This window comes from Rhagoletis zephyria, unplaced genomic scaffold (assembly GCF_001687245.7).
Source record: "Rhagoletis zephyria isolate East Lansing unplaced genomic scaffold, Rhagoletis_zephyria_1.1 Rzeph_scaffold_00202, whole genome shotgun sequence".
Lineage (NCBI taxonomy): Eukaryota > Metazoa > Arthropoda > Insecta > Diptera > Tephritidae > Rhagoletis > Rhagoletis zephyria.
Window position 1 is genome coordinate 303259 of NW_016157286.1, and position 20064 is coordinate 323322.

General features: G+C 38.9%; 1 protein-coding gene across 1 annotated transcript in view; it reads right to left on the reverse strand.

Moving 5' to 3' along the window:
• Positions 1–20064, reverse strand: part of LOC108358077 (putative fatty acyl-CoA reductase CG5065) — a 148554-nt gene that overhangs the window by 65237 nt on the left and 63253 nt on the right. The window contains exons 3-5 of the mRNA XM_017609216.1: positions 15734–16128; positions 15561–15670; positions 15299–15494 (exon numbers count right to left, since the gene is read on the reverse strand). Coding sequence (XP_017464705.1) covers positions 15299–15494; positions 15561–15670; positions 15734–16128 — 701 coding nt within the window. The remainder of the gene's footprint in view (positions 1–15298; positions 15495–15560; positions 15671–15733; positions 16129–20064) is intronic.

A 20064-nucleotide genomic window follows, 5' to 3' on the forward strand; every position in this document is an offset into this window, starting at 1 on the left:
TAGCAGAGGGAGGCCAGACTTGAACGAAAACCTACAATCTCTAAGAACGGCGAGGAAGAGCTTAAAAAACGCCATAAAAGTAAGCAAACGGGGAAGCTTTAAGAAAATATGCGAAGAAGCGGATGTAAACCCATGGGGCACGGCCTATAGAGTAGTAATGGCAAAAACTAAGGGCAAGAAAGCACCGAGTATCACGTGCCCAGAAAGGCTGCGCGATATAATAACGACTCTATTTCCACAAAGGGAAGAAGTCGTACCAAACTGTACACGATACGAAATTGTTGATGTCCCAGTTATTACGGTTAACGAATTAGAGTCCGCATGCAAGAAGATCCAAGACGGAAAAGCCCCTGGGCCAGACGGAATACCCAACAAGGCTTTAAAAGCTGCAATTAAAATGAGGCCAGATTTATTTGTAAATGTGTTTCAGACTTGTCTTAATGAGGGCATTTTCCCGAAAAGATGGAAGGTCCAAAACCTAGTCCTAATACCAAAGGGAAATAAGCAATCTGGGGAACCCTCGTCCTATCGGCCCATATGCCTATTGGACACACTGGGAAAAATCCTCGAAAAAATTATTTGCAACAGGCTTACATCGATCGCAGAAGAGAGACGCTTTCTGTCGCCACACCAGTTTGGCTTCAGGAAATCTCGTTCAACAATAGATGCTGTTAAATCAGTGGTTGACATAGCCAAAGAGGCCATCGAAGGGAAAAGGTGGCGTGGAGGCAAAAAGGAATACTGTGCTGTTATAACGCTAGATGTGAAAAACGCATTTAACACTGCGAGCTGGCAGCACATAATGGAAACCCTAATCAAAATGGAGGCCCCGAATTACATTATCAGAATAATTAGGTGCTATCTCTCCGAACGGGAACTAAAGTACCGGAGCGACAGAGGAATAGAGGCGTACAGTGTTTCCGCGGGGGTACCCCAAGGATCCGTTCTCGGGCCTCTCCTGTGGAACTTAATGTGACGAGGTTCTATCTATGCATCGATTTGCCTCCTCGGGCAAAAATAATAGGATTCGCAGACGACATAGCTGTAGTAATAGTAGCGAAGCATATACAGGATATTGAAAGGAAAGCCAGCGAAGCTATAAAGAGAGTGAAGGCATGGCTATCATCAAGATATCTAGAACTCGCTGATCACAAAACAGAGGCAGTATTGATAAGTAGCAGAAAGGCCATAGTGACAATAAGACTCAGTGTTGGATCAGAAACTATAATATCAAAGCCCGCAATCAAATATTTGGGGGTAATGATTGATGGCCGTTTAAACTTTAAGGTCCACCTGGAGTATGCAGCAAAGAAAGCATCGAATTTACAGGCATGCTTATCTAGAATGATGCCAAATATCGGCGGTCCCAAACATAGTAGAAGGGTATTGCTTAGTAGAGTGGTCAGCTCAGTCTTACTCTACGGTGCTCCAATTTGGGCTGAAGCAATGAGCCTAAAATATCATGCGAAGATACTCACATCTGTGTATCGCCTAAGCGCACTAAGGACTATTTGTGGATTCCGAACCATATCTGACGAAGCATCCTTCGTAATTGCCGGACTGATTCCCGTAGATATCCTGGCAAACGAGATGCAAAGAGTGTATAAGCGGGTATCTGCGGGAAGTACCAGTTTAAACCGAAAAGAAGTTATAGAGCAGGAAAGATGTCGCTCTATGGAGATCTGGCAAAAGCGTTGGGATGAATCGGAAAAGGGTAGGTGGACTCATAAGCTTATTCCATGCATTAAAAACTGGCTGGAAAGAGCCCACGGAGATTTAAACTACTACTTGACACAGTTTCTTTCGGGACATGGCCCCTACCGAGAGTATCTAAAAAGATTTGGGCATGGAGATTCCCCACACTGTCCGACTTGCACAGGCCTTGCTGAAAACGCGGAACACATAGTATTCTTTTGCCCTCGCTATGCCCCTGAAACCCGAAATATACTACAGGGTAGCAACATTGTAGACTACATGTTAGAATCAGCAGAGAACTGGCATAAAATGTGCGCACATATCTCTGGAATTCTTAAAGATCTAAGGCGATCTGAACAAGCTAGAACCGGTTAAATAACGTAGCGAGCCTGCTGGCCAACCAGCCCCGTGAGGTAATACCTTAAATGGCAATGCCGCGGGGAGAGTGGTTATTGGAGAGGTTTTAGTACGCAGGTGTAGCTGTGAGGCTGCAAGTCGTGCATACTACTATATAATAAAAATATGTACATATATATATATATATATATATAGTAAAAATTTTAAATAAGTATATACATACATACATATATTACGCAAATACCTTTCAATATTACTCATTTTCATTGGTTTTTGGTATAAATAAAACTAATCACATGTTTCTTGCCAACACGTTTGCTTAAGTAACTAAAAAGAAATTTTACCGGAGTTGAGCGTTCATTTGCCGCTTGTTTACAAAGAAACTAACTCGTTGTTATTTGATTGTTGAGGGTTATTATGTTTTTTATTAGAAGTGCAAAGCTACCGATGGCTCTACCATGTATAGAATATTTGGTGAGTGCAAATATATACAGATCATTAATTTAGACAAAACTACCAAAAAGAGGTTAGATATAATAAATTTTATCGGCTTGAGTATAAAACAAAAGATACAAGCGCTGACACTTCTCAATTAATTTAAAACTTCTATTTGGTTAAATATTAGGCAACCTATGTATTATTTGCATTTAGTTTTTCTTAGTCTATCTATATATAAATACGCCACAAAAAAAAAAAACCGGCTTTTATGAGGGCACCGTTCGCTCGATTTCAATGAAACATATGTACACCGATTGAAAGGATATAACTTCCTCTAATCCAGAAATGTTAATCCCGTTACATATGGGGCCTGGCATCTGACATACAGACTAAAATTTGAAAACCCATATACATATCTCTAAAACCTAATACCTAACCTCTAATTATGCTGGGTTCTGAAACTTGGAAAGGATGCATAAATAGTAAATACCGTACTTACAACAACTACGTAAAGTTTGTGTTCATTTTCTCACAACGTTCCCGAGCACTAACAATACACGACAGTCCGAAAAAATGTGCCTAAATGCAGGTCAATGTGTCAATTAATTAAAAATCGTCGATAGGTATCATTTCCTTTATAAAATATATATACAATACTTATTGCATATTAGAAACCAAGAAGTTCACGGAAACCCTTCCTTATATGCATTCTTTCTTTTATGAAGAGTACAAGAGTACACTCACTAGAAAGAACCTTTTTTATATACCCTTTAATTTCTGCATACTCTATACTTTAATAAATGTATTTAATCACAGATTAGTACAACATATTTCTTCTATGTTATATATATGTACTCGTATGTGCATCATTTTTACCGAAAATATCAGCGCGACATATTGCAAATTTTAACATATTAATAACCTTTTGTAAGATTTTGGCTTTTTTATAAAAATATAGTCAATTCAACCTCCAAAACTATAAAATCAAAGTTTCAAATTTTCTGCAAAACATTCTCATTAAAATTTGAAACTTTGTTGTCAGAATTTTTAGAAAACTTTCGAATATGCAATTTATAGTCCATTCAATTTTAGTATAACAAAGTGCAAGTTTAATGGGGCTAGGAATTCGCGTTGATTTTTAACATTTTTTTTTTTGCATTTTCTTAATACGTATTGTAATTGTGTGTACAAAAAAATTTGAGTATGCTTTACATATGAAGAAGAAAAAGTGTAACGCCTTCAACGAAAAAAGTTCCCAAAAATTAACGCGATTTTGAGCCATTTCATACTTCCACTTTATTATACTAAAATTGAATAGACTATGAAACTGCATACCCGAAAGTACTTGTGTAGTTTAAAAAAAATTACGTTGAACAAAAATCGTCGTTCAATCATTGTCATACCATTTTGAAATCCTTTTAAATACGCCAACTTTCAAAGTTACTTACCAAACTAGTGTAATAGGTACACTTTTTTTCATGTCAGTCAGTTAAAATTGGACGAAGCATTAAATTAAAATTTTTTTAGGCAAAATATGTACAGTTAAAGCTCTTATAGACGGACGCTCTCATAAGCGGACACCTCCTATAAGCGGACACATTCTTGGGAACGAACAATTTTTGGTTTCTTTCCATACAAAATGCTCTCCCATACACGGACTTTCCGATAAACGGACGCGGACACTCAAATATGTCTAGTTATGAAAAGAAATCTCCCATGAGCGGATGCGAGGCTCTAATAAGCCATAACGCCATAAATTAGAGTTTATTTACCATTCAATCTGCTTTTATCTAGTGAAGGATACGTATTATTTTAATTTAGGAACCCGTAATTTAATTTTCTTAAACTCGAATGTTAAAATAATTTTTTCCGAAATTCCCATAATCGGATATCCCCATAGGCGGACAAAAAGTAAGTGACCATCGGTGTCCGCTTATGGGAGCTTTCACTGTATTTTTCTTCCAAGCTAGATCAGTTTGCTATAAATTTTAGACGACAATTTACAAAAGCACTACTCAGAATTAAATAATAAAAATAAAATTGAGAAAAAGTAGAAAAGTGTAGTAACGATATTAAAAAAAACCATCACAGGGTTTCGATTTTTAGGTTTTTTTTTGAACACCTATAATTTAAATAATACAAGACATAGCTTTTTTTATTTTTCTGATAACTATTATGACCTGGCCTTTCTCCCTGTATGCTATATAGCTATATATGATATAACTATACGTGGCCTTTCCGTTGACTTATCCATCCGTATATTCCTACGCGGGTATAAACTTCTCAACGGGACCTCGGGTTTCATTCAAGTTGGAACTTTAGCATGAGTAGTGAGGTTTAAAAATGTAAAATTGATCCTGAGATTTTTTTTGAAAAAGTATATTTTTTCAGTGTAAATATTCTGGAAACTTTTAATACCACAGGCCTGCGATGATTTTCCCCTTAAAAAAAAAGTTAGTAATTTAGATAGTAGCTACAAAAAAATTATACAAAAATTCCATCACGTAAATTTTCTGAGAAAATTAGTTTATCAGTTTTCATTATGTCACCGCGAATTACCAGCGGTAACTGCGAAATTACATAAGTTTCTTTGATCTACTTAGTCGCTTTAGGGATAGGTTTAACAAGTACTGTTGTGTTTTTAAGTATTAATTAAATTTTTAAAATCTTTTAAAATTCTAAGATAAGAATATCATGAGGTCTCTCAATACACAGGCCTGTGTGGTTCTCCCTTAAAAACTAAGAAATTTGGGTAGGTATTAGGTACTACGCAACCAAAAAATAAAATAAAATTTCCATCACGAAAATTTTCCGAGAAAATTACTCTTATAATTTTTCTTAAAGCCTGATTTTGCCAACTTAACTTAACTAAACGGAACTTAAAAATCAAAATGAAACAGATTTCGACGTGGCATTAAGTTACGGCTGTTCAATTATAACCAACATCCATTCAAGATAATTTATAAGTAAGAGCCAGTAAGTTACGTTAAGTTGCCACAATCAGACCATTATTCTTACCGCTTATTACTAGCGGCCGCTGTGGTATAGTGGTTTGCGCTACCCCTCCGCAGGGCCTGGGTTCCCCTCGCTAGGGCAGGCACCTTGTCGTTGGTGCGGGGCTTAGCTGAATCGCCGATCAGCCCTCTTTGGTCTGGGGTAACCTTGACGCGCTCGTCCCTTATGCGCTGCCTTTTCTCCAGATTGGGGCTGCCTGCAAACGGTGACCAAGAACTGCCACCTCTTAAGCCAGGGTATGACGCGACACCATGCCCATTGGACGGTTTGCAGTCAGGAGGGAATAAACCGGTTGTATTATAACGGCGCAGGCCCGCATCGAGGAGTAACGGTGGCCTTATCGCGACATGGAGCGCTGGCGCGGCGGACCAGATGAGACCCTCTTCCATTATTTAGACTTACCATAACTAAACAACAAAAAAGAACAACAAAAACATCAAAAACAAACACCAAAACAACCGCGAAGACAGCAACTACAACAGTTACAACAGCTGCGAAAACATCAACAACAGTGGCGCAAAAACGGCCATGCATGGCAGTAACATGCTGGGCGGTGGTAAGTGCACCAGGAACAGGGGTAGATTCCTTGAAAGCCTAACCGAGGAAGAGGCTGCCCTCTTCGTTGAATATGTCAGAGAAGAAGAGAAGGCAAGTACCAGCAGTGGCGGCGTGGATCGGGCGCAGCATCGATCGGAAGGCCTTAAGGGAGCAGAAGCATTATCCCCTAAGAATAGGCACCGCTCCGCAAGCAGCCATCGAACTGTTGGTCGGCGTCGCTCCGGGAGTCGTGACCGCTCCGACAGTCGGTGCCGGTCCAAGGGCCGGCATCGCTTCAGCAGAAGGCACCGTTCAAGCAAGCAATCAGACCTCATCAGCGTCGCATGAGTCAGGGTGGCAGGTACAAGAACCTCCGGTCAACCGGGAGCCCTTGATGACCACCATCGAGTGGGGTGGAGCGTGAGGAAACGTGAGCACGAAGAGCGCAAACGCAGAGGTAACAGAGCTGCAAACGCTGGTAAGCAGCAGAGAAGTAAAAATGGTGAACTACCCGCGCCTGCTGAAAAGCAGAGAAGCGAGCAACAGCAACAGAGACTGAAAAGCAGAGAAGCGGGCAACAGCAGCAGAGACCCGCGCCCGCCAAGTGGCGGAGAAGCAGGGAAACCACAGGTGCCCGAACAGCAACTTTTACAGTTTCAGCGAAACGAACCAGCTTTAAGGTTACACCACCAGAGCCACCGTCCCCCAAATGGAAACGGGGGTCCACCCCCTCCGACAGAGTCTGGAGGGTCTGCGGGCCAGGGCCGGCCACAGGAAGGAACCACTCAGCAGCCCAGCAATTCTAATGTTCTTAAAGGCAGCCGGGTGGCTGTGATGCCCCGTGATTATCCTGCTGCTGCCCCATGCCTTGAGGACCCAACCAGACTTCAGGATGGCATCATGGGCGAGGTCCCAAAAGGGTGGAAGCACCCACTCACTTTGCGGCCGCGATTCCTACGTTGTTCCGTGCGTTCAGGCTATCCTCATTCGACTAGAAGCTGGCTGGAAGCCTTATAAACCGGCAAACAGTACGGTGGGCCTTGGACTCCTTCGAACGGAACAAGGCCCTGGGGGTGGATGGCGTCTGTTCAGTTTGGCTGGAGCAGGGCATAGAGATCTGACTCCCGCATCTTGTGGATATTATGAAGGGCAGTCATTATTAAAGAGGCACCCTCTCAACGTCCACCTACCACACTTCGGTACTCAGAAACCTTCACTAAAAGTAGTAATGAGACTGCAGACGCTTTATTTAAACACTTTACCCGGATGACTTCGATGATACCACGTCACACCACCATTCTTTGCGTGAGAATTTGAAAAATCTCTTAGATACTGATAATGATGTGGTGTTTACTGAGGACGAAGTTTTGGAAGCTCTCAACGCTATGAGCCAAAACAGGGCGCCTGGACCTGATCATCTAACGCCCGATATATGCCTGGCGTTTGCAAAAAGCAATTTAACCCTCCTTAACAAGTCCTACTTTGGACTGAGAAGGCAATTCAGGAGTAAAGTCCTCTCTCGACGTACGAAAACCACGCTCTATAAGTCACTCATCATGCCCGTGCTGGTATATGGCGCAGAAGCGTGGACAATGACAACATCCGATGAGGCGGCTCTTGGAGTGTTTGATAGAAAGATTTTGCAGAAGACTTACGGGCCTTTACGCGTTGGCGACGGCGAGTACCGACGATGGAACGATGAGCTGTATGAGCTTTACAATGACATGGACATAGTGCAGCGAATTAAAATACAGCGGCTCCGTTGCCTTGGTCATGTCGTTCGAATGGACACCGACGCTCCAGCTCTGAAAGTATTCAACTCGGAACCCGCTGGTGGTAGCAGAGGAAGAGGGAGGCCTCCACTGCGATGGAAAGATCAGGTGGAGAAGGACTTGGCTTCACTTGGCGTTTCCAATTGGCGTCAGCTGGCACAGAGGAGAATCGACTGGCGTGCTTTGCTGAACTCGGCCAAAATCGCATGGGCGGTTACAGCGCCAAAGAAGAAGCAGAAGAATTGAACCTTCTTTACTGGGCTTTATAACGCTTGTTTTAAAATTGGTTACTTTCCAAAAATTCGGAAAAAGGCTTACGTCAAGATTATTCCCAAAGCAAATAAATCTGACATGAATTATCTATCATCATATCGACCTATTGGACTGCTTCCCGTATTTGGCAAGCTGTTGGAAAAACTTTTTATTAAACGATTCATATATTTTGCGGAAACACATGATCTGTGGTCATCGAATCAATTTGGATTCAAAGAACAAACATCCACGGTGTACTAATGCTATAGAGTTGACTCAAAGAAAAAAGCAGCAAAAGAGTCAATGCATATGCGAAACGTCGCGTCCCTGCTACTGCATAAAAAAGTATGACCAAAGGATGCATCCAAGCCTCTGTGTGCGGACCAACTTTCTGGAATATCATTCTAGACCAGAGGTTCCCCAACTTATTTTTCTTGTAGACCCCTTTCAAAACTTAACTGCTTTCGGTGGACCCCTGATGCTCATTTCTAACATATTCCCAAAGCTCATCAAAAAATATGAAGATTAAATCTAACGATATAATTTTACATCGCGGGTGAGTCCCAAAACTAAATTCGGAGTGGCAAAAATAAAAATAAAATATTTTCTTGTGTTCTATTTATTAAAATATAATCACAGCTCGTAAAGCCATGAAAGGTTTATTTCGCTCTGAGGAGTTATATTTTTTAAGAGCACTAAATAAACTCCTCAAATATTCGGCTCACTCATGAATTTGCATGTGATGTAATTGTCAAATAGGTTATTTGTGTTGATGGCATAATTTTAATTTTATCACTAACAGTTCTATTCTGCGCTGGTAATAAAAAGTTTGTAACCGGTAATTAAAGTGTCTGTAAATTTTTAAACCCTTTTCGCATTCTGTGTACTCTTGTAACCGGTAAATTTTGTTACCATCTCATAAGCTGGTAACAAAGTATTACCTCGTGAAATATGCAATGCCAGAATTTGCACAATTCTTCATAGCTGAATTGCTGAATATTTTAACTGCATTACCAACGTTCCTAGAATCGCGGTGACAAGAACTGGTAACATTTTTTGGTAATAAAATGTTCCGGTTACAAAATCTTCGGTAACGGGCAGAATAGACCTGTAAGAGTTTAGAAGTGATGCGAAAAATATTCGCCACTCGCACAAAACTTGAAACAACAAAACAAGAGACTGACCAAAAAGAAAAGACAATCTAGACAAATCGATGATAAATAAACAAGCAAGCAAGAAGCTCTTCAAAGCAGGATGGGCGAATGGAGTTGTCAATCATGCCTATCACAGTCAGGTGTTTGCGCCACGTGAAGTGACCAGTCAGGAGTCCCGTCTTATCAGTGCGAGGAAAAAAGATATACCTTCTGAGATTGAAGGCAACATGAGTTTTGCCCACCTGCATCCACTCGATGGCTCCCAGTCATTGCTGAGCGAAGTATCCACCCAGTTTGTGAGGGTGGCTTCGATGGTCGAAGTGGGGAGTGCTATAACTGGTTGCGGAACGAGGAATGCCTGGTCTGGGCCAACTGTGGCCAAAAGGTCGGATGTCTCATTTCCATGCACTCCCGAGTTGCCCGGCACCCAGAGTAAAGCAGGCTCGTTCGTTATCTTTACCAAAATAATTTAGTCGAGACTTGCATTGCCGAACTAGTTTGGAAGTAATTAAATAGAGGGCTGGTAAATGCCTTAAATGCACCTTGGCTGTACCTGTAGACACGTAAACTCCTTCCCCTCCACCTATTTTCCACCACGTAGTCTATGGCTTTGGGGGGTTGCAAATACCTCAGCCTGGAAGACTGAAGCATATTCCCTAAGAGAAAAAGTGAAGCTTATCCCCATTAACTTGGAAAAATACTCCGGATCCTAACCCTGAGTCAGTTTTGGAGCCATCAGTGAAGATTCGACAATGTACGAGGGCGGGATCAGTGCTGGAATTAAACCAGCATTCCCCCTTAGGGAACTTTCTCTCTCTAGAATCTCTTCAACAAAGGTTATGGTGGCGTACTATCCTGTAGCATTGAAAAGACACAAGTGTTCAAATATCTGCCACCGCCAATTTCCGTATCGCCTCACTCAGTGTTATACTAATATCCGTTTCTTTTTAGTCGGCAGGTGGCCTTTAAGGCTTCTGTGATGACACAAAGTTACGGTAAGTTTACCAGGGCGTCAAGAGCCCTTTACACCACTCAAAATAATTAAAGATAAATAAATAGGCTATCAAGCAACCATTTTGGTTCTTTGCTATCGAAACCAGATGAATTTTCGTGGACCCCCACTTACAACTCGTGGACCCCCATATTTTTTTTAACGCCAACGTAGACCCCCGTCGAGGACCCCTGGGCCACTTTGAGAATCACTGTTTTAGACGATCTGTTGAAATTGCCTTTGCCCAACGATTACGTTACTCAAGCATTCGCAGACGATGTCCTTCTTATTGTAAGTGCTAAATCTGTAGAAGAGCTTGAAAGAAACACTAATACTTCATTGCAGCTAATACATCCAAGCTCGGATTAACAGCAGGGCCGACGGGGCCGCGGCCTGGGGCCCCCACATTTGGAGGGCCCCCACAAGATGAAATGAATATGTATATAAAAATATAAAAAATGTAAAAAAAAATTGAAATGATAAAAAAATAGAAAATAATGGTTTAAAGAATTTCTCTGAAATGTAGATATTTTAATAAAATAATAGAAGGTGAACACTCTGCGATGTAATCGCAACTTGTGAAGCACTTATCCAATTCTATAATTTTTTTAAACTTGAAGTTTATTGTGCGAAGCTTAGGCTACGCAATCGGAGCCCTTTTGAAACCTTCTATTTGTATAACAACAACAACAACAACATTTTTAGAACACATAATATATATTTATACACTTTCTTATGCAATACGAACTCGTACACTTTTCTTTGTTCAAACAATTGATCTTTTTCCATCTCATACCTAATAATAATTGATCCTAATTCATTTTATTTTGCAATCAACTTAGTTTATATTCCGAATCTTCCTATGTAATGTACTACTCATATAATGTTTATATTTCGCTCAGATTTAATGAAATTGACTTCTTGCCCACAATCACATTAAAAATAGATGAAATGTTATCAGTTAAAGTCTTATATATATGATATATTTCACAAGTGCACTATAATATTTTCAAAATTTGGGGAATAAATTCTATAACCTTTTTCATATACCTGAAACAATTTTCATATCTTGTTTCACTACAGATTTCGCGAAACTCCATTAAATCTAAAATTGCACGAGTGAAAGATCTTTCTTCAAGATGAAATTAATCAAAAGTCGACTTCGAACATGTATGGGTGAAAACCGACTTGTGCATTTGGTTCTCTTGAGCTCCGAAAGAGATATACTGCGCGAACTAAGTTTCGATGATATCATTGCTGTATTTGCAGCAAAAAAATCACGGAAAGAGTAGTTTCAGTAAAGGAGTATCCTTTTTTAGTGTAATATACTGTGAACATGTATTAAATTTGAAGTACTTATTCCCTTGTTACTTTATTCAATGCGTCATCTTATTCTCTAACCTTATAATTATCTACTGCAAACTATACTTTTTTTTCTGAAAGAATAGTTTGAGATTGAGACTTTATAACCCCACATTCTTAATCCGGCCCTGAATACATCAATGGGGAATCGACGTTAAAATAGCTTTTGGTGAAGCAAAAACAAAAGTTATGGCTTTTACGAGAAAGCAAAACTAGCAGAAACTACGATTAATGGCGCTAATTTGAGTTTTGTTGAGGAGATGAAAGTTGGCGTCATCATCGATAATCACCTCAGGTTCAGCAAACATGCACGATACGTCATCGACAAAGTTCAGGGTACATTTAAAGATCGCTGCATATTTGTGCGACCTACATGGGGCATACATTCTGAAAATGTTGCTATACTTTATAGGCAGGTCGTTTAGCCAACTGTCATATAAACTGCTGCAATTTGGGGAAGAGCTACAAAGTATTACAATGTCTGTCGGATGCTAAGGGCATTTAAAAGAAGCTTTACAGTCTAAGCAATCAGGGCATTCCACATCATCTCGATTACTTCAGCACTAGCCCTGGCAAACTTTGTTCCATTACATCTCAAAGTAGAAGAAACTTTGAGAATAGATAAAATCAAGATGTCCGAAACCTTCAAAATACCTTCAGAGGATATTTCCATCCAGCAGCTGCATCCTGCCTCTCGCCAAACAATCAAGTATGGCACTGTGAAAACTCAGGATGAAACAAGTAACGTTCTCGACCATAATGCCATACAAATATATGCAGATAGCAGCAAACAGGAAGCTGGGGAGTGCGGTGCTGCATTTGTCATACATCACCGTGATGGACGATGGGAGGACGAAAGTTCAAGCTACATCGTTTTTGTACAGTATTTCAAGCGGAAGTTTTCGAAACAGACTGCGCTTTAGCATGGACCCAAACAAATCCTGACGAATTAAAGCTACAAATCTTTTGCGACAGTCAATCTTGCCTCGAAGAAATAAAAGATCGTAGCAATACCATGCCCCCATAGCATCTATCCACGAACGTCCATTTCAACTTCGACTGACACACTCCATACATTTTTACTAGATTTAAGCGCACGTTGCAATAGAAGGCAATGAAATAGCTGACAGCTACTTCAAAAAAGCGGCAGCCTCGCCAGATGATATGGCATTCACTCAATGCGCTATTTGTTCCGTTAAAAGTCAAATACATTTAGAAACGGCAGCAGCTTGGCAACAAGAATATTTTAATGCGTCAAATGGATCAACAACTACGACTTTCCTCCAATCTTCGGAGGATGCTAAAGTTTAGACGCAACTTTTCGGAGTTTCTTTTGCAATGACGTAATTTCTTACTGGCGACAGCAACAGACGCTCAGTAATTTGGTTCAGGAATGCCCCGGATACGCTAGAGCCCGTTTAAGCCATACTATGCTTTGTGACGAGCATCAAACGCCAGCCTATAATTTACAAGAAATTGCTAAACAACAAAACTTTATCGTCTCATTTAAAACATTTGTAACACTTATTATAAGTACGCTCAAAGAATTAAATGAATAATACTGTTTCTCACTTTTGTTTGTATTACATGTAACCAATAGAAAATATTTACATTTTTTTAGCCTTTATCCATTCGCAGGCAGTGTTATTTTAAAGGTTTGAACTTAACTTGTTAAAATATTTTAGTAAGTAGCGCAACATTGTTATATGAATTGAGAAAATAATACATATCTCAAAGCGCAGTTAGCGTGGAGAGACCACAGGAAAAAAACAGAGGTTAAGTATATGGGGCTTACCCAGGACTCCAAGCAGCTGTGGAGGACACATGTTGATGCGGCTACGACAGCGATGATGGTGTGTAAATGTCTTGCGGGAAAATCTTGGGGTGCTCTCCGAGGATCCTCAGATGGAGGGATTCGGCAAAGGCAAGCTAATTATTATCTAGGAACAGCGACAAGATAGGCACCCAGCTCCCCCTAGCTTTGTTCCCCAGGGGCGGCATTAACAGGGAGGCGGTCTTAAAAGAAACTTCAAGACCCACACCTACAACAAGGCGACCTGGTGTACCTGCATTATGAAGAGTCAAATACAGACGCCCACACTACAGTGGTACACTGATGGCTCTAAAGCACCGGAAGGAATTGGAGGTGGCGTGTACGGCCCTAGGCTGAAGCTTTCGGTGCCCCTGGGAACCATCCCTAGCATCTTTCAAGCGGAGGTCTACGCCATTAGTATGTTTGCTGAGATTAACATTCGCAGAAATTATAGGAACGAAAGGGTACTCATACTAAGCGATAGTCAGGCGGCACTTATGGCTCCCTCATCATTCGAGATCTAATCCTCCTTGATTTTGGAGTGTGTAGAGAGGCTTAATGCTCTGGGGGGTCGCAGGTAATGAGGAAGCTGATCATCTGGCCAAAATGGCCGCTGCCTCGACCCCGATAGGACCTGAGCCCTTCTTTGCAGTGGGACACAACACCGTAAACTTTACGGCGTAAAGGAAATGCTCATAAAGAAAATACCAAACTAAGAGAACTGCACTGGCATAACACTATGGATCTACGTAACACTATGGGTCTACGTAAGGAGAAACTAAGAATAATGAGAAGGTTTTTGACGAGCCATTGCAGGCTTAGAGTGCACCTATATAAACTGGTAATTTGGTCCAGTGACCTGTGTTGCTTCTGCGATGCGGCCAAGGAGACTATTTTACACCTTCTTATGGAGTGTGAGGCCGTTTCACGCAGGAGAAATAGGAGTATAGGGTACCTGTGGCCAAGAGAGGGGCACATACACTCACTTTCCCCGGTATTTATTATGAATTTTTTAGAGTCTCTGGGGCTGGTCGACGTGTTGTGATGAGCTAAGGGCATAATAGGCCTACCCGTCGCAGTACTATACCTAACTAACTATCTATCTATCAAGCCCGGTTCAAGATCACAAAATAAAAGAGCACAAATGGTTTTTTTCTAATAGTGATCACCCCCTCGGCAGTCAATGGCAAATCTCCGAGCGTATTTCTGCCACGAAAAACAGCTTCTCATAAAAATATAATCGGCATTCGGAGGCGGCGTAAAACTGTAGGTCCCTCCCCTTTGTGTGACAACATCAAGGCGCACGCCACAAATCGGAGGAGAAGCTCGGCCAAACACTAATTATTATTATTATTATTAACAACGAAATTGCAAACACTTATCTGATTTCCTTAGTCTCTTTAAGGATTTCTTTTAACTAATACTGTTAGTTTTTTTGAACAAAAAGTTAATTTTATATTAATTAATTTTTGAATTTTCATGCAAATTGCTAAAAACTTTAAAATATGCATGTCATTAATAAAAATAAATTTCGACGCGCAAGAAAGACATACAACATACAACATACAAGATATGATATATAAAAATTAACACAATTATTGGAAGGGAAAAAAAATTTTAATTTCGGAGGTCTGTGTTATTATGATATTTCCGTGGATTTTGTTTTGATGATGAAATTTTAAAGTATTACCAATTAAGACCAGAACAAAACCTTTACTATAACAAAAGCACTTTTGGTTAATATGACAGCTTAACTCGGGCAAGTGACTGCCGACCAAATCATATCCCGGGGGGAAGATTTGTATATAGTACTTTAAAGGGCGCCTAGAGAATAAAGGGATCATCACTATTCTAAGGAGTCCTATATTACTTTAGAACCAGATATACTTATTTGGTCGAATAATGTTTTTACTTGTGTCTTTGTGATATGTCCCACGTTGCGGCAATAATACTATTTACACACAAATCCACCGGCACCATATTAGCCACAGCTCTTGGATCACATCGTAATGTACGAATGACTCCCGTGCCAGCACCGGCAATGGCTCCCGTTGGGCCATAAAAGTTATCAATCCAACCGCAAACAGGATCTCGGTAAGTAGATATAACTGTTAAATAAAAAAAACCGGTTTGAAATGCTAGGATTAAAAAACAAAATCTATTAACAGATTTACCGATGCCAGGTCGAAACATGCCTACTGGCAAATTTTTACCATAGGTTTTAATTATGTCCTCTGCAACAGCTTTTGTGAAGGTGTAAGTGTTTGGCCATTTGCCTAATAGTCTGGAAGATGCATAGAAAACACGCGATTTTATTTGAAGATCTGCGAAATATGAACGAACTTACAGAGGCGTCATTGATTCCAACAGGTTCTCCGGTGTGCACTCTGTAAGTAGTATTAGGTTTTCGGAATTACTAGGCGGAGGATAAAACTTTTCATCAATTTGTCGTAGTGGGCATTGAGTATATGCTGTGGACACATGCAGTATACTTTTCAATTGCTTCATTTCACTGCAAAGTAACATGATATCCCGTGCTGCTTTCACATTTATTTGCATAGCCACTTTTAGTTTCTCGTCAAATCGAACTGTTGCTGCCATGTGAAAAACGATGTTAACACGCTGGATCAAAAGCTTTCGGTCTTCTTGACTCAGACCCAAACCTGGTAACATACAGTCGCCGGCTATGCCTTGAAACTGATGACGAAATTTTGGTGCCACTTTTTTCATAGCATTGAATATCTGTTAAGTAAATTATATTGAGTATTACTGAGTTTAATCATTACTGCCTAATAAAGCGTTCTCATTGAGGCATTAACTCGAGTTTATGGGCCATTTTGGAATTTTGGAATTTTGGAATACCAAAAATTTCGTTAAACTCGTTAAACTCTCTTTAAACACTACTTTTATTTGGAGTTTATGCGAATGCAACCTTTTTCACCCGATTTGGTTTGTATCTTTGATAATCCAAACCTGCAACCAACTTGCCGACAGTTAGTCTGTTCCCGTACTGCAGGATTTAATCTGAATTAGTCCGAGGTCGTTGTGTACACATATGTAAGTCTAAAATATCAACAATCTAGCGATGCAAAAAAGTGTGGCTCGATAGAAACTTTTGTGCTGATTTCAAAAAAAAATTTTCAAAAATTATCTGGCGAAAGTAAAGTATAAAGAAGATATCAATGGTTAAAGTTAAATTTTCTGATTTTTTTAAATAGTAATATCTTCTGAACATAACCTATTAAAAAACTAATGGCGTCAAAATAACGGTAATTAATTTGTCTTTCACGTATGTATATAACTTATATGATTGTTTTATAATTTTAGTCCGGAAATACTAAAAAACAAAATAAAATAAAAATATATTTCTTTAAATGGCGTTTATATAAAATTAGTTGCAATACGTCGCATAAAAGGCATTTAAGTTATGTTGAAATTAGCATCAACAATTTTTTAATCGGTTTAGTAGTCTCCGAGATATTAAACACATAAGAAATATATAAGTTGAACTTTAACCTCTTTTGTTGGCTTTGGTTTTTATATGAACCAAATAATTTTGATATAGTTGAAATTAGCGTAAAAAGTTCTATCGATCGTCATTTCGTGTTTTTTTATAGCTAAACGGTTGCTATTCTAGGCTAATGTGTGTGTGTGTTAAATCCTGTAATACGGGAACAGACTAAATGAGAATAAGAAAAAATAAACAAAAAAAAAATGTCAAATTAATATCCGAGTTTCTTAAACACCGCAATGTGAACGCTTGACAGTAGTTCATAAACTCGAAACGTTAAACTCGAGTTAAAGGCTCAATGAGAACGTAATATAACGCTTAGTATCCAGCTCTTAAGAAAAGCACTCTATATAAAAAACTGAAGAATGACGAAGAAATATTATTGTGTCAAATTTACTTAAGGCAGTACTCAGCTCTCAAAGAAAAGTATATATTCCCATTTTTCTAATTTTTTTCTAAGTAAAATATGAATATGGCAACGCAAACTCTGCGAAGAAATAAATATGACCGTATAAATTTCTTGAAGAAATAATATACAACATAATGTAATAGCAAATAATATAAGAAATAAAACGTGAAAACTACTTATCCGCCTTGATTCACATATGCCTAGTTTTTCTTGAACTTTTTCCTCTAAGCTGGATACTAAGATTTACCTTAAAGCGGTGATGCAGAAGTAACGATAAACAGGTATTTATATGCTTATATATATAGAGTGCTAAAATCATATATACATATGTATGTATTCTAGCCTGGCCATTTTTGTAACATCACTTAATGTCAATGAGTGCCGGGTTGAAACGGCTTCTATTTTACCTAAAACGCCAACTGGAAAATTTATCACCGATCCGGGAATTTTTGATGGACCCAAAAGTTGGTTAAAGTTGAACTTACTTATTTTTCTCATACAAGGTGCATAAAATACGCAAATACTATTATGCCGATTTTTAATGTGATGGAAATTTTTTGCGATATGAGTCAACAACTTGCAATATAAACTGAGGTTCTTCTTCATCGCATGTTAAAATACGGTTATAACCAGGGTTGCCACTGAACAAAAAAATATACTTACCATCCACTCGAAAAAAATCGACTAAATCTGGAAAATATCTACCAATAACTATTTTAGTTACCTATTTTTAAATTGTTTTTTAAGGAAATTTTTATTTGACTAAATGATGTGGTATTTGAGATCATATTAATAGAATCTGCTCGGTTTTCTTCAACCAAAAACGAAAGTGATGAAATTAAAAGCAACAACGAAACTTCATAATTTAAAAAACTTCAACTGGAGTTATTATAGACAAATACAGTGCCTCAAAAAAAATTCCCTATGTACTTTTTAATGATTTATTTTGGACCAAATTTCCGTCATCCCTTGTCAAGCTTGGTTTGCAGACAAACCGGTTTCGGCGTTGTGCCATCTTCAGTGTCATTTTTCGTTCTGTCTGGTTCGAGTTTTTGTCCTTGATTTATATTCTTTTATGTTAGGTAGTGTGATTTTCGTCGATGATTAATTTCTAGAAATGCCATGGTGTCCTTTTTTTAGAAGCAGGTTCATCTTCGCTGTCTCGATATTAACATCCGCTATATTGTCGCTGTATGGTTTTGCCTGCAGGTAGGTAATATTCAAATTCAAAAACATTTTGTCTAAATTTCGAACTTTTTACTCTGAATTTTTAAAACAATTTTGGGTATGCTGTTTTATACCGAACAATCATATCGTGTAATTACATACCTGTCCATTTTTACTTTTTATTTAAAGAATCATTCAAAATGTTTAAAATCAAAAGCACCTCAGGATTCCAGAAAAACAAGTTTTGAAAGGAGCACGAGATGCTCGCCTTTTATCGAAAGCGTTCGAACATTAATGCAATAAAGTAGACTACACTTTTGGAAAGTAATTTATAATATAAAGATGACTACCAAAAATTAAGCAGGAACTAAAATTGTATTTCTTTTTCAAACATCTACCAAAATGAGAAAAAATTTACCTTTTTACCAACCCAAATTTTTTCTACCAATTTCGGTAATAATTTACCAAATCGCAACACTGGTTATAACCTTCCATAAACTTGACGCCACGCTCCGCAGTGTCGTTTACGACGAGTACATTTTGAAGGAATTCCAAAGCTGTCTGTTATTCCTCATTGCCTTTCCTTACGGCTGGCTCGAGCTGAAGAAAGTCACATTGAATCTCGAAATTGGAAAACAAAAACTTGTTTTATAAGACACAAAATCAGATAAATCATATTTTAACAAATGTTGCACATTTGCAAACGTGCGGTATTTGACAAAAGCTACAACAGGATCCTTTTCTTTTAAACGATTCGCCATTTTTCGTTTAATTTCGAGTGAAACGCTGGAAGCGAAAAATGATAGCCCCACCGTTTCTAGGGTTAGATACCACAAGTGATTCTTTATCAAATACCGCTTAAGACACAATTTTATCGATTTCGGAATACTTGGAAACAGCACGTAAAAAATTCAAATCTTGATTGGGACACTAAGTAGAATTAGTGCCCCTATACCATACCTTGATATAAAGCTTAACGACAAAAATTTACATATCCCGAATACATCTAAACTCTCTCGAAGTCATATTAAACTGGGCACGAAATGTAAACATTTTTACACAATATATTGCTTTCGACATAAAGCCTGCATGAGATGTCGCACCACATGTTCGAAGGACACCGCCGTCGTCATCAAGGAACGTCATAGAAAGTTCCAAGAGGTCCTTATAATCCCCGCGTATTTGAGTGTGTTTTAGCTGTACTTGTAGTGTGGGTTCTTCACCAGTATATTCATCGACAAAATCATCAGTATATATTTCCATGGACTCAAATTCAATTTTGGTTTAATTTTCGAAGAAGATTTTAGTGAGGAAAAGATTTGATTTCGATAAAAATATATATAATTATAATACACAAGAGTAATTAATATATTATTTACAAATTTTTCCAATTTTGGCGTTTCAACATGTTTTGATATACCTGCTTCTTCCCTTTCTATTCTCAATTTCTCAATAATGCTAAACATTGAACTCTCTGCCGCTGCTTTTCCAAGAACACTTTGCCCTCTTCCTTCCTCATCTTTCTCAATGCATCGCAAGCCGCAAAGTCAAAAATATCGTCCAAAGCGCTTATGAAAACATCAAATTTTTT